Genomic DNA, 15,178 nt, shown 5'->3' with positions numbered 1-15,178 from the left:
TGCATAAGTAGTTTTAGGAATCCCCCTAAATCAGCTGTAGTTTAGATTATTTATGTTTTTGGAAGTGACTGGTTTTAGTAGTTTTCATTTAGTTTAGCTTTAGTCTTAGTTTGGGGGTTTTCAGGTTTTTCATTTATTATTGAAGCTAAAAAAAACAGAAGGATGAAAGAATTAATGACAAACAGATATGGTGGAAAAACTCAAACTCAGATGGTTTTATATGCTAGCCTACTCTTTTGTTTTAACTTTTATTTTAGTTAGTTTTGCATTGTACAGTTTAGTTTTCATTCTGTGTTTTTGTTTACAGTAGTTTAGGTTTCAGTTTCAGCTACTACACTATAGTATTCAACGGTTTCAACCTCCAGGACAGACAGACGCGTGTCATCAATGAAGGGTGAATGAAGAGGAGAGCAGTTGGTGGGCGAATGTTGTCACGACTACCAGATGACAACAGTACTTTGAATCCTAGAAACTGGGGAAGCATGACATGAGACCAGCAGAGCAAAGGACAAAGTAAATCATTGATTATTTACGTCAACATTAATTATGTACACATTCATTGTCAGCAGGCCTCATTTTCTGCCTGGATACTCCCAACTCTCTCTCTCTCTCTCCCCCCACATGTAATGACTGTTTACAATGTGAATGTTTTTGTTATGGATGAAACAAAGGTTGTGCCACTCTTTTGTGCGTAAATATTTCTCTAACTGGTTTCCGGATACACAGTAAAATTGAACACCGAAGTGAACCATAAGGGTCCATTTGGTTAAATGAGTTAAATGACCACAAAGGATTTGTACGTGCTCTATGGTTCTGTTTAATTTAACATTAAAAGTATACAACTAAATACTATATAATTATAAAGAAAGTGACTTGACTCTTTGAACACAATTGTATTTTTTAATAAATAAATAAAATACACAAGTACCTTGGCAGTTGAAACACACATAACATGTTTAAACCAAACACTCATCTTAAAGCTACAATCCGGAAACTATTGTAATGAATAAAGGTTTATTTGAATTATTAGAGTATGTTAATACGATATAACTACTGTACATGTGCAGTGGTTGGAGGTGGTCTCTCTACTCTTCCATTGATACATTAGAGTAGACCCTGGTGTCAAGTAGTACTGCCTGAAAAATCTCATAAGTGCAATAGCCCCCATGGCCAAGTGGGGATTTTGTCTTGGAAGAATGGTAGAAATTGTTCATCTTGGGAAGTGAAAATCAGACTGCAGCTTTACAACATTCACTCCCCTTTGAGGTGTTACAGTAGCGTGTAACTTAGTCCATGATAATGTATAAGTCCACAACAGCAGTAACCACACAGCCTACAACTTTAACTCCATTCCATTTCAAGTATGTGGTACATTGCAATTCGGAGCAATACCATTAAAGTAATATGTTCATTACATTATGCTTATCTGAGAATTCATGAAAATGCATAAATTAATCTAAATACTGTATGGTTTATGGCTCTTTTCTAGTTAACTGCCTGATGTCATGGCTATAATATGTATTCACAGTGTATCATAGGTACAGTATTACGGTACTTCGATAACTAAGCCAATGCTTCACAGTTCAGATAAATGCTTACCATTATGTTGTAAGAGTTATGAAAATTATTTCTTTCCTACTTGGTTCCATCATGCAATCATTTCAAAACAATGACCTTTACATTCGATCTACATTGCACTCATGCATGACATTAGGCTTTATATATTTTTGATATATCACCTACTGAGATTGTCAGAAATGTTGTCAGGTGTCCATAAATCGCAACACTTAGTTGCACAATATTTGTGCGATGACCGTTTATCACCCATGACCCGAAATCTATATTTGTTCTTTTTGGACACTAACAAAGTCTTAGATGACATGCAGTAAACTTGGGACTCTCTTAACTTTAAATCAATGCATAGATTTGTTTGTTTTTCCAAACAAAACTTCATCAATTAACAACAAACATTCTTGGCTTTTTTCTAGTGAATTAAATATTTCATACAGTACAGACAGTAAATTCCCATGCTAGACAAGACACACATACATGATGCAACATTGAAGATCTTCCATTCTCGACCTACAGTAATGTCCTCTTAGCTTTAGTCACGTTAACACAGCCTTGGACTTCAACCATTCTGTTGGGCTGGTAGTGGGTAGTAGCCCTGGAAAAGACTTTACTTTGCCCAAAAAGAAAGAAACATAACTCTCAATCTCAATTCTACATCCCTCCCTTTTTCACCAGCTCTTTCCGTTTAATGTAATTAATTAATTACTTGCTAAAAGGAGAGATCTACAAGCTAACAACACCTCGAAATGTGCCGTATTGTTAGCTCTGTCATACTACAAAGAATAAATTAAGCTTTACTTGGGTTAGAGCAAACAGTTAAGTGCTGTATCCCCAGAAAAACACAGGAAAATACTGTGACATTGAAATTACCTGGATTTGGTTTGACAGTATTACTACCACGTGTGGAGGGGTGTCTCGTCTGACTCGGCAGCTATGGACAGCAGGATGGCCTTGGGAGTGTTCTCGAAAAGTGCTGCTCTGTTCTGGGTCTGTCCCTTCTTCACCCAGTGGCCGTAGATCTTGAAGGCGCAGGCGTCGATCATCTTGCGGATGGGCTTGACGGCGTACGGGTCGCTCTTCATCACCTCCTTGGTGACTGGCTTGGCCCGGCGGTAGTTACAGTAGATGCGCATGACGGCGAGTACCGTCATGCAGATGACCTGGTGACACAACACGTGAGAATGTCACTGTCTACTCACACTCACAGCTTGAACCATTATGTTAAAAGTATTGACTTGTTCTTTGTTTCATTATTAAATGATTGACTTATTCTATGCTTATGAACATAACATGTATTAAATCTTACCTTGAACTTCCTGTAGGGGCTGAACTGTCGTTTTTCATTCACCACATACTGAGAGAAGAAGGGGTGGTTGAGAGCATCGATGGCCGTGCATCTCTGCTTAGGATCCACCACCAACATCCTGGATATCTGAACCACAGAAAATAATCTAAATCTAAGTACAACTAAGATACACAAAGTAACAACTAAAACGTTGCAGATGAACAAGCTTGTAGATCTGCTACTTTTGCTATCTTTGAATTTGAATCCTGAAAAGTAACAGTTTTGGACATATGAGATTTTGGAGGTGCATGGCTTTTCAAAATTACGTCATGTGGCAGCCAAGTCTATGCATGGACTTTTAATGTTTGTTTAGGGTAGTTATGAATGATGTAATTTTTTGCCAGCAATGTCCTTGTTTGTTTAGGGTAGTAAATTATAACGTAAGACGTCATCGGGGTGATATAAATACTGCCCCTCACCTTCTGCTTTTCCGGGTTGTTTCAATTTGGGCTTTATTCAAAAGACATTATTACACAATACAATGTGATCTAAAATCTAAAACTCACTGAAAAAAGACTGCACCTGCTGTCCTACGTCTGCAGGCGGTCCACTGCAGGTAATATTAGTTACGGACCAGATTAGGGTATTGTGTTGTTGCTAGTCGCCTCCAGCCAATTGAGTATTTGCTTATGTTCATGCCTATCCGATCCACCTATAGCCTTCCGTAGCCAACGACTCGTTATCCAATCTGCCTGTTCGCTCTCTGCACTGTCTGTTTGCAGTGTTTTTAGGACCTGGGTAAAGATGATTGAACTGAACTCCTACACCTGCTGACGGGTCTTATTCTATCTTCAAAAGAAGCCGTGTCACACTACTGATGTCACACTGTCCTAGGCTGCTCCTAGTATGGGGATCTCAGACAGCCCATTGATCCATGGTCAGATCCTCTCCAACACTCACTGTATCGTTAAAAGCCTCCTTAAAGAGATACAATTTAAAAAATCACACCTGTGTGAAGTGAGGGGCGCTCTCATCATCGTACATCATCATGACATAAAATAGACACTAGGCGTATTTGTTCAGACACCGACATAAAATTCTCTATTCATTGTCAATGGGAATTTAATGTTTGTGTAAGACATAAATCTACACTAATAGCTAAATATAGGAGGGGCTAGCGCACCTTAAAACAGCACTTGCATTTAACTATTTTTCCAGGCATATTGATGTGAATTTGAGATAAAACAGTGTGGTGACTTTCAAAAGGGTGAATTGTCTACTTTTCTTCCTGTGAATTTCAACATGAACAGCAGTGAATGATGTTTTAAAATGTAGGCTGAGAAGTGAGAATTAGACTGGTATGGTCCTTTAAAACAAATACATATGACGTATTCATTTTTAATAAAATACATATTATACATTCTGTCAGGACTCATGCCTACAATCAAATGGGGGGGGGGGCTAAGTAGTAATTAGTTATAGTAATTAATAGTATTAGTTAAGTTAATAGTAATTTAGTTATATAACACCATACCAAGTCTTTAACAGTATCTGAGCGGTCTTCCCACTCTGGAGAAGAGAAGTCATATTTTCCCGCCAGAATCATTCTGAGCATCAGCATCTGTTTCCTGTGCCAGAACGGAGGGGAGCCTGCCAGCAGGGTGTACATGATGACCCCTGAACTCCACCTGGAAACACCAGTGGTGGAAAAAGTACTCACATTTTTCACAGAAGTAAAAGTATCAATACTGTGATGTAGAAATATGCAATGTGCTGTTCTGTTCAGGCACATTAACTCCTTGAGTAAAAGTATAAAGGTATTGTATGAAAATCTACATGTACAAAAGTAGAAATACTGTCCCATTTCACAAGTTTTCAAATGTATAAAATGTATACAAACATTTAAAAATAGCAGATTTGCGACACATTGTGGGCTTGTAGATCGGTTATTTTCAGATAACCGAAATGTATATAGGGCTAAAGTGGGTAATGTTTTGTAATAAAAAATAAGTAATTAATGTTGTCAAATAATTGTAATTGGAGTAAACGCATAATATTTGCCTCTGATGTAGTGGAGTAGAAGTAAAAGTACAGAAAACTGGAAAATTGGAAAGTAAAAACACCTAAGAATGTTACTTAAAGGGATATTTCACTTAAAAAAAAGAAAATGTGGTCATTTTTATCATTACTCAGGCTTGTGTGAATACCCCAGACAGTTTTTTAAGTTGCTCTCCTCAGTACTATTTAGATATCTGATATTCATTTTATCATACACGCCCCTTTCCTATTGTAACTTCAAACTCCAAGTTAGAGTCATCGAAAACACCCGTCCTTTTTTCTATTGACTGATATTGTCCTTCTAATACGTGACGTGAGGGGCCGTGTTTTTTCATTTACAATTTTCATTTATTTCTAATAATTATTTTTGATTCCTCCTCATTCTTTAAAAAAAATTAAAAAAGAGAAAACACGGCCCTGCATGTATTAGAAGGACAATATCAGTCACCAGAAAAAAGGTCTGGTGTTTTGATGAATTTGTCATGGTTAAAATGGAGTTTGAAATTTGTATAGGAAGGGGGCGGGTTGCAATCAAGCAACTTAAAAAATGTCTGGGGTGTTCACATAAGCCCACATATGTTCACATAAGCATAAGATGATAAAATAACCAAAGGTTTATTGAAAATGAAATATCCCTTTAAGTACAGTATTTGTGTAACTGTAATTACCGGTAGTTACACTAACTTACACCACTGTCTGTAAACACAGTAAACTGTTTGGAAACAGTGAGTGAAAACAATACAGTTACTTGAAGCAGGCAGAGATATGCGAGAGACACGCAAGAAATGGCCAAAGCATTTCCAGGGCTCCCCAGACAAAAACGTTGAGAACCCCTGATCTAGATGATTGGTGTTTAGATGAATGTGGTCTGTTGAGAAACACTCACATATCAACAGCAGTGTCGTATCCTGCATGGTTGGCGTCCATGGAACACTCAATGATCTCAGGAGCCAGGTAGCCAGGGGTCCCACATACCTCTGCATTCAATATGAACCACACACATGGAAATTAGATGGCTAAACAGTAAGCTGGTTTCATACGCTTTTGCTTTATTAAATGCCAACATGATGCATACATACATGCAAGTATAAAACGCTAGGAATGCTATCGATGTTCCACAGATCAAACTTTATTGAAGTGACATTTCTACATTAAATTCCTTTCCTCAAACATGGCTGCAGCCAGGTCTCAATGCTCTTCTGGCACATTACCTCCTATAAAAAGGAGGTGCCCAGTCTAAAATGTCAACGTAGCTCTGACAGTGTCCAGTTGCATCTTAACATTTGTCAGAGAGGATCACAGAGAAGAAAGATGGTTGTGTAACAAGCCTAATGAGACCTCCACAGCTATTCGCTGTATACTGTCAGCTACAGTATAATAACTGTATACAGTACTGCTATTAATTTCATTGCCAAAGTATTTGTATACTATGTGCAGTGACAATAAATTGAATCTAATCTAATCATTTTCATTCTTTTGCTACATATATTCTGGATAACTTTGGTTATTCGCAATTCATCCATTATTTTCTGTATGGTCTACGTTCTGTATATTTTATCCTATTCCTAGCTCAGTAACTCAGGGAAGGTGTAATTCTAAATTGTATCTATTTGATCCTAGTCCACTTCTTAAGGCTCATTCATACAGTATAGTCTGGATTTTCGGTGGTGAGGTGACCACCGAACTACAACATGGCGTCACAAGCCGCGGTGACAAGCAAACCACCGCCACCGCCCCAGCCCTTCCCTCTGTTTTTACTCACCACCGCTCAACGTTATTTCAGCTCCGGTGGTCACCTCACCACCAGAGCAGTGGTCACCCCACCACCGAATATCCAGACTATGATTGAGCCTTTACTAGTAGTAGACCTGTACCTGTATTATATTGTTTTATTTCTTACCTTTTAATACCGGCTTGTATTACAGTATATTTTGTATATTATATGTTGGGAATTACTTATATCAGAGTCTGCCCCACCAACATTTCACTGCACATACATGTTCCTGAATATGTGACAAATTAAAGTATTTGAATTTTGTACAGTATGTGCGGGTTCACTGTTCAATACAGTCTATTAGAAAGAGTATCTTATTGTGGGCCTGTATCCCACAAGTGTAACACAGGATATCTTGGCACTGTTATTATTTACATTTTGTAAATAGCTGTCCTTGAATCTTTGTCAATTATTTGTGATATTATACATGAGGAGAGATAGTCTCCTTGACACAGCCTGATAGCTGGAGATTACACTGTCTCCTCTCATACAATGTGTGTTGCATGCTGTTCATTTGTTTTATAAACCATTACAGTATATCTCCATTCTGTATATGGAGCTGACCTGTTCTAACATTTCATATGTTGATCCCGTTCTTCCTGTTCTGACATTCCGTTATGTTGATCTGACCTCATCAAACCCTGTACAGAGACATGCTCCATATATGGCCATTCCATATGTTTATCTGACCCCCCATGCCAAAGTGCCAGCACTCGCCCAGCAGTCTGCTGTCACCCAAGCGGATGCGTGCATGCTCCTCGCCCTCAGGGCGTCTTACTGGTTAACAGTACTTACTGTATGTTTTAGCTAGATTCTACTGGTGGTAGACCCTGCTAGGCCCTGGGTCTGACTGACTCCATTGTTTAAAACGCATGCGCAATCATGCAACACACTTTAAGTCACAATAGAAATGTATCAAAGAGCCAGTGATGATGTTTGCTTTTTTTGTATGTGTCCTTGAACTCTGAAGTGAAAAGACACTATAGACTATACAAATACCTTTGAACTCAAACAATGCTGTGTCTGTGTGTCATCATGAAAAGAGAATAAGCCACAGGAACACAGAACAAGTACTTTCAACAATGTGGGATTTTCAATGTATGCTCTACCACTGACCGTTGAGCTTCTGTTCCGGTTGGATCTGGACGGAGAAGCCGAAGTCTGTGAGTTTGATGTTCATGTGGTCGTCCAGCAGAATGTTCTCAGGCTTCAGGTCTCTGTGGACGATGTTCTGGGAGTGGAGGAACTTCACCACCTCCAGAAGAGCTCGCATGATGTTCCTGAAACATGGTTATTAACTTTTAACATTTTTCATTAGTTTTAGTTAACCTTTTAAAGCGGGTTTGCTAGTTTTGAGTTTGACTTGATATTCATAAGCTCAGACTCAGTCTCTCCTATAAGCCCATTAAATGTCAAATTCCAGAAACTCTGGTTCTGATGACTGATATTGTCCTATTAAACGTGGTTAACATGATTGATTGAATGATAGGTTATATTTGGTGACATCACATAAACAGAGCACTTCGAAAGTAGCATCAGCATGGATGAAAACACATCAAAGCTCAAGGGCTTGGTTCCATGGGCGTGTTAGGAGTGGGGCGTGTCTGATCAAATGCATATCAAACCTCAAATGCATATCAAACCTAAATATCGAATAATTTATTGGGGTGCCTACAAAAGTCAGAGTAGATCCCAGAAGTGCTTTAAAGTGAAATACCTTTTTAAGTGGTTAAACTGACGGTTAGATAATATTCTGGTAAGTGATCTCAACACACGTTTGTCACAGTCATAACAAGAAAATGCTGACCTGGTTTCTTTCTCGCTCAGGGTAACTTTCTCAGTGAGGTAGTCGAAAAGCTCTCCCCGCTTCATCCTGCCAGAGAAATAGTGTCACAAGTTTGGAACCAAAAAGGTGTCCCGTCCACACCGTTTGCTCTAGATATCTCTATATCTAATTCAAACGTTTAAACTTACAGGTCAAAAATCAGGAAGAAGAATGCTTTGGACTCATAGCAGTCTTTGAGCTGTACTGGAGACACAATGCAAGGCATGTGATTAGATAAGCAACTCAATAACAACTGTACAGTGCTGTATCTACAGTATGTGGGCATGTTAAAACTTGTGGTATACACAACTAACTAACCTCATCAGCAGAATAGCGGGACATTATGTCAATCAATCCACCTTCATTTTTGGTGAAAATGAAATACTGTAGTCTGCTTTTATAAGAAGCCTTTAATAACAGTATGGCTTCCCTGAGGCCAGTCAGTCTATGGTGTCAGCACTGTGAAATCATGACTATCAAGTCAGTCAACTCCGTATTTTTTTAAAGTTTCATCACGATCAGATCTCCATTTAATTAATATATAGGGTATATACAAAATTTGATAGTTTAAGAAATGTACTTCCTTGGACTACTGACAGCGAGTACAAGAAATTCTACGCTGACCAGTCCAGTGGTTTGTGAAATTATAGTCATAGCTCTGTGTTTGTCTAGAGCTAATCTCACAAACCACTGGACTGGTCAGCACCTAAATGTCTTGTGTCTCACTGCCAGTAAGCCAAAGAAGTATACTGCCATGCATTTCTTTCATGTTTTATTATTATTTATTTATTTATTTCAGCAAGCAAATTTTTCATCATTTTATAATCAAACTACCGGTAAATTGGAATCAGGTAATGATGAAATCTTGCCCAAATCTGGAATCATACCTCATAGATACTGTATGGATGTCATAGACATAGATTACTGTTTCTTAAACATGGCTCGCGAGTAAATATCCCCCTTCTTTTTAATTTCCTACATTTAAAGTTTTTAGAGTTTTTCATAAATAAAATGAAAAAATAATTGTATTTTCGCGCCACTTTTTGAACTTGTGGATCTGCTATTTTCACTAATTTGTGTCCCCGGGCATAATGGCTAATTTCTTCTTTTTGAATAATTGACATCATGGATGAGTGACGCCAAAGGCTGAACACATGAAGTCCTACCACACTGGAGCCACACCATTACCTAGTGTGTGTTGTGCTTACTGATGTTTTCCTGTCCACAGACTTTCTTGAGGATGTCGATCTCCTTCACCGTAGCCGCCCTGATCTCCTCCATCTCCTGGCTGGTGATCTTGTCTGACGGGGTGATGTCAATGACCTTCACCGCATACTCCTGTGAGCTCCGTTTGTCTACACAGCGACGCACCACGCTGCTCACTCCCCTGACATCACAGGACACAAAACGTCTTTAGCATCAGTCCTATCATTTCACACTTGTTAGTTGGCTTACCTCAGAAGCTGGAACAGCTGGAAACCAAAGGAAAGCTGTGTGTTTCACTCCCAAGAGTGGTACATACCAAAGCCAATATCTGTTCATATTAGTAGCTGGATTCAATGTTTGTAGTGACAAAAATTTGAACTTCAAACTTGGTATAAACTCAGAGGTTAATATCAAGAGCCAGTTTATAAATTATTCTTGTTATATGGGAAATACTGTATCATAGCAGTGCTACTGCACATTAATGACTATGATGACCTCTAGGAGACAACAAAGAAAATGACATATCGTCTCCGTTGGGTGGAAACCTCACTGTTACTTTTCAGGATTCAAATAAAAAAATATCAAAAGTAGCAGTTGGTCATGTCATTATTTATAGGTGAAAGTTAAATGATTCTGAATGTTTCAAAAAGAACGAAAATAGCAGGATATTCTCGCTACTTTTGCGCGCCACCGTGATATGATAAAGTATAAAATATGGCAGTAATACAAGGAGATACATTATGGTTTGTCACGTAATATGTGTGAAGGACCCTGGACCAGTGAACAGGGTGTTTTATTCGTTGGTCAGTGGGGGTTTCAGTGGGGTTGTGTGGGCCCCAGGGATCCCGGTGAGGAACCCAATAGCAGGGGAACAAAATGGCCTCATCCAGTGGCCTCCTGACCTCAGTGTGGGAACTTGTGTGTGAAATTACATAATACATCAACAGGCTGGCCAATCAGGGACAGCCCTCCACACTAAACCTTTTGTCCCAAACTAGGCTTACTCACGCTGACTGCTGGCCTCTTTGATTTACATAACAGCACCGCCCTCTGCAGGCCAATGGTGGAGAATTACAATGAGCAGCCTTTACAACTGCTTGGAGCGAATAGCCAGGACACTATTTGAAGTATGTTTGAATGGTTATCTTGTATATGGACAGGCTGAGCGCCTGAGGTGTCTCAAAGCACATGGGGCTCAAGGCTCAACAAGAGATTATGTGCCTCAGTCTATCCAAGCACTGAACAAGGACACGGTTTGAATGGCTTAGGGGTGACAGGGGTACAGCATCTTGTACACCACCAAGATAACCATGTACCCGTCTAAATACACCCCTTAAAGTCCACACCCACAACACCAGAGGGAGTTAAACAAACCATGTGCACCCCAGAATCGGCACTAACAAGGGACTAAATTAATGCCACAAAATGTGGAACCCTTCAGTGCTATTTCTGTATATTATGCATGTTTATGCACTCCGTTTTCATATTCATTTCATTATGTGAAGCACTTTATGCTGGATTTTCTGTATGAAAGGGAAATATATAATAATTGTAATATTATGATTATGAATGATTATGATTATTATTTTCAAAATGATTTTATTTAAGATGTTTCAATGACAAAATCTCAGGGCAAGCGAATAATGAAGGCTATTCTGCTGAGCGACCCATTGCCCTCCGAGGGGAGTCCGTGCCCGATGAACTTTGCTGTGTGTCTTCCCCTCATCTCGTTTTCTGTCTACCTACTGTGATCGATCAATAAAGGGAAAAAAGCCCCAAAAATATCTTAAAATGATATTAATAATAATAAAATAATAATAATAAGTAGCTTGTTTTCTAGCTACAAGCTACAAAAAAGACCCAAAAAGTAGATAAGTTACAGCAAAAATGTAGCTCAGCTACGTAGCTCGGTTACATGTAGCTTAATTTGCCCAACACAAATTATTCATTAACTGGCAAGTAAAAGAATATATTGTGGACCTCATCCAAGTTGATGTTGGACTATGACACCGTCTGGCACCATGGATTGAAGTCCCTGATCTGCATTATGCTGATCTTCATCATGGAGATGCTGTTAAACTGCAGCTTCACTCTACAGACCAGTGATGGCCAGCACAGCAGTCTCAGAAGTTTGCAGAATGGTGTCCCATAAGGGTCTGTTCCCATCTCTCCCCAATGATCTGTTTAACATCTACATAATATACCGATAGGTGTATATATACCGATATAGAAAATGCAGTGCTTTCCATCAACAAAAAACAGTACTTCACATAATAATGCATATGGAATGAACATTAAATACCCAGTGCATACTTTAAACATAGCCTAATATAGCCTACAAAAATGACGCATCCAAAAAGTTGCATCCAACACAGTTTCTGGTTGATTGTGGACATGTTTTAACCACATGTTCCCCAATATGTTCCCCCTACTTGGATATGTTATTAGTGATATATTTATGAAACAAAAAAGTTGAAAGAGTTTGTGTTGCAATTTGTTTGAGGTTAAACCCTTGATTGCCTGTAGCCTACTATTTCCCCTCACTGTGTTTTTTTCACCCTTTTATGATGATTTCCTGTTTTTGGCTATATAGAAGTGTATATTTGTACGTAATATTTACCTGTAATATTGCATTCAAATTATTATTTTTTACTTCAATGACATCTAGTAGTATTACATCATAATTGTTGTCCCGTGTTAGTTGGAAGTAACATTATCACACCAACATTTCACTGCTTGTATATGAGTGAGTAAAAAAGAATCCCCACGAATCTGACTATATTGCTACTGTAGACACTGTACACATGTGTTGTTGGGTCTGTACTTTTAGACCAGTGGTTCTCAAACATTTTTACATTAATTAAGGACCCCTAAGAGAAGATTTGTGTGCAATTGTTTTTAAATCTATTGTTTAAAAAAAAAAGAATGCATTGTGAGCTTGTAGGTTGGCTATTATCGAAATAGTGCAGGAATGGATTTTGATGGTATATTAACACATTTAGCTGGGGAACTCCTGGAACCCTGGGGGTCTCCAGGGACCTCTTGGAACCCTGGGGGTCTCCAGGGACCTCTTGGAACCCTGGGGGTCTCCAGTCGCCACGTGTGTCCTGTGGTGTTTGGATTTGCAAACGCACCTTCCCAGGACTTCCTTTGGTTCGTATTTATCGTAGAACTCCTGGGAGTCCTGGGCTCCCACCCAGTCAGGGATGTCTTCCTCTTTGGTCATGATGTTGAGGCTGTTGAGAGGGTCACCACGGCAACAGAGCTACTCCACAGCGGTCAGAAGGCTGGAGACAAAACACATATTGTAACTTGTACATCATGTTGGGAAAAGGGACTGCAGTAGTATATTGTGCACAATTCTTTGCCAGTTTGACAATTAAAGTTGGTTAAAGCAGACAGTGGTTCTCAAACCTTTTCGTGTGTCAATGATCTCCAAATATCAATTTGGCCATGGACCCCCATCTGAAAACACGTTGTGCCAAGGATACCCATACAAGATGTGTTCTCAGATATAAATAGCCGATGTAAATAGGTTTAAAATTGCTTGATTTTGATGCAACATTTACAAATGTTTCCAGGGGAACCCCTGGAGCCCCCTCAAGGACCCCTTGGGGGTCCCCTGTTCCCACTTTGAGAAACACAGAGTTAAAGGACCACTTTCAACTTATCTTCTACTCCTCACCAGAGCCTTTGGACCACACTAATGCTCATTTGTATTTTTATCTACAGTATGTAAGTAGACAGGGCTGTCACGACTGTGGACAGTTCAGGAACATGCCTACCAGTGACATCAAGGTTATTTTTTTCGGTATAGGCACCGTCAGGTTTGGTAAATTCAAACAAGATTTCATTTAAATTATTTTTGTTTTTAAGTCTAATGCAAATAGTTACTATTTGAGCATGATAATTTATCTATTCTATTATCTTAAAATCCATATGAATGAGTGAATGAATAATGTAAAGCAGTGGTTCCCAGGTTTTCATGTCAAGGACCTCCCATTTAATGGCATTCTATCTGGAGGACCCCCAGTTTATAGGCCTATGGTAAAATCAATGTTAATTTAACTCTGGAACTCCCTCAAGGACCCCTGGGGGTCCCCGGATCCCACTTTGGGAACCACTGATGTAAAGGATAGCAGCCAGGTCTCTGAACTGCATGCATGGACCACTAATTGGACACAGGTTAAGTAGATAAATTAGTAAATACAAATTCGTTACATTAGTGCAAATAGTGTAAATTAGTGAGGACCATTATATGAAGATACATTGAAAATAGGTGAAATGCTCCTATAAATGACAAGTCTGCAGTGCTACTATGGGCTGCCCTATAATGCTTTAAGTTTAACTCCAAAGGCAGACATGAGACAGAGACTGTGAGAGACAGAGATGGATGGCATAGATACAGTAGCCTATGTGGCACACGGTGTTCAAGTTCATGACAGCCCTGGTGACATTTCAAAGCACATAATCAGACACGATTGGCACAGACAGTCAGCCTTGGACTAGAAAACACATTGATAAGTTACCAACGTAATAAAGGCTCAATTCGCATATATATTGCAAACATGCCTACCATTATTTAATTGTTACAATAAGTATAGGCTATGATGTTCAACAGGCTAGGGCTATTTGGCCGTGAATTCATAGAACATCCTCTAACGATATCCATCTTCAATTATTTTCATTGCTTCAGACCACGAAATGTTAGATGTTGCAGATGGAGTAATGGAAATAAATAACGTTATATTACAGTAGCCTATACATACTCATTATGCGACCTTTCTGCATATCAGTGTTTTATGACAAGAACGAACCGATCACGCAAACGCACAATAACAAGGAAACACTCACCGTATGAATGTGTGATTAATAGTCCCGATTATTTAAGATGTAGGTACTCCAAGTCCATTATTATAATTAAAACCCCGTCATAAAGCACCTACAACAACGCTGGAATCAGACCATCCGGTCCGGTGTATGGTAGGCTTGGCTACGTGCTGTCAACATAGCTCCGGCCGCTGCCATTGCGCAGGGTGAGTATAAATGTCAGACGCCAAAAATAACCAGACCATCAGTATTCACCGAGTACATAATCTTCATACTGTTCATAGTCATAATCCAGTAATAACACCCTGGAGCTCGTGTTCCTACATCTGATACCAGCCCAGCCCACCACCACGGCACGGTGTGTTCCTACATTTCATCTTTCACATGAAACCTTTCATTAAATAATGTGCGTTAAGCCGTTGCACCGACAAAATAGAGCGATATAGAACAGGTGTTAGTTTACCGTTTGTACTTTGTCCGTGGCTGGTAGTCTAAAAATAGAGATTCTTAGGTTGTTCGACGGCTGATCTTTCCAGGAAAGCGGACATCATGTCCACTTTGTCCAGTCATGGAGGAAATACAAAATGTTTACCCAAGTGAAGTAGTTCAACTACAAGTAAATGTGGTA

At 39.2% G+C, this 15,178-nt stretch overlaps 1 protein-coding gene across 1 annotated transcript; it reads right to left on the bottom strand.

Moving 5' to 3' along the window:
* Positions 1–886: 886 nt before the first annotated feature.
* LOC308321037 (phosphorylase b kinase gamma catalytic chain, skeletal muscle/heart isoform-like) lies at positions 887–14,957 on the bottom strand. Its single transcript, XM_080771818.1, has 10 exons — positions 14,575–14,957; positions 12,855–13,007; positions 9,723–9,901; positions 8,664–8,718; positions 8,497–8,562; positions 7,806–7,969; positions 5,802–5,892; positions 4,392–4,545; positions 2,879–3,004; positions 887–2,732 (listed from the first exon to the last, which is right to left on the bottom strand). Exons 2-10 carry the CDS (start codon positions 12,944–12,946, stop codon positions 2,466–2,468), a joined length of 1,194 nt encoding a protein of 397 aa, XP_080627944.1. The 5' UTR covers positions 12,947–13,007; positions 14,575–14,957; the 3' UTR covers positions 887–2,465.
* Positions 14,958–15,178: the final 221 nt, after the last annotated feature.

Source organism: Protomyctophum bolini (genome assembly GCF_963924005.1).
Source record: "Protomyctophum bolini genome assembly, chromosome: 9".
In the NCBI taxonomy this organism is placed as follows: Eukaryota; Metazoa; Chordata; class Actinopteri; order Myctophiformes; family Myctophidae; genus Protomyctophum; species Protomyctophum bolini.
Note: the sequence above shows the minus strand (reverse complement) of the source record. Positions and strands in the feature narration are given on the sequence as shown.

Coding starts and splice junctions, on each gene's coding strand:
- LOC308321037 (XM_080771818.1), bottom strand. CDS start 12,946: ATGACCAAAGAGGAAGACATCCCTGACTGGGTGGGAGCCCAGGACTCC. Junction 8,719..9,722: donor CTGTGGACAGGAAAACATCA/GTAAGCACAACA, acceptor TTGTGTCTCCAG/TACAGCTCAAAGACTGCTAT. Junction 8,563..8,663: donor TTCTTCCTGATTTTTGACCT/GTAAGTTTAAAC, acceptor TTTCTCTGGCAG/GATGAAGCGGGGAGAGCTTT.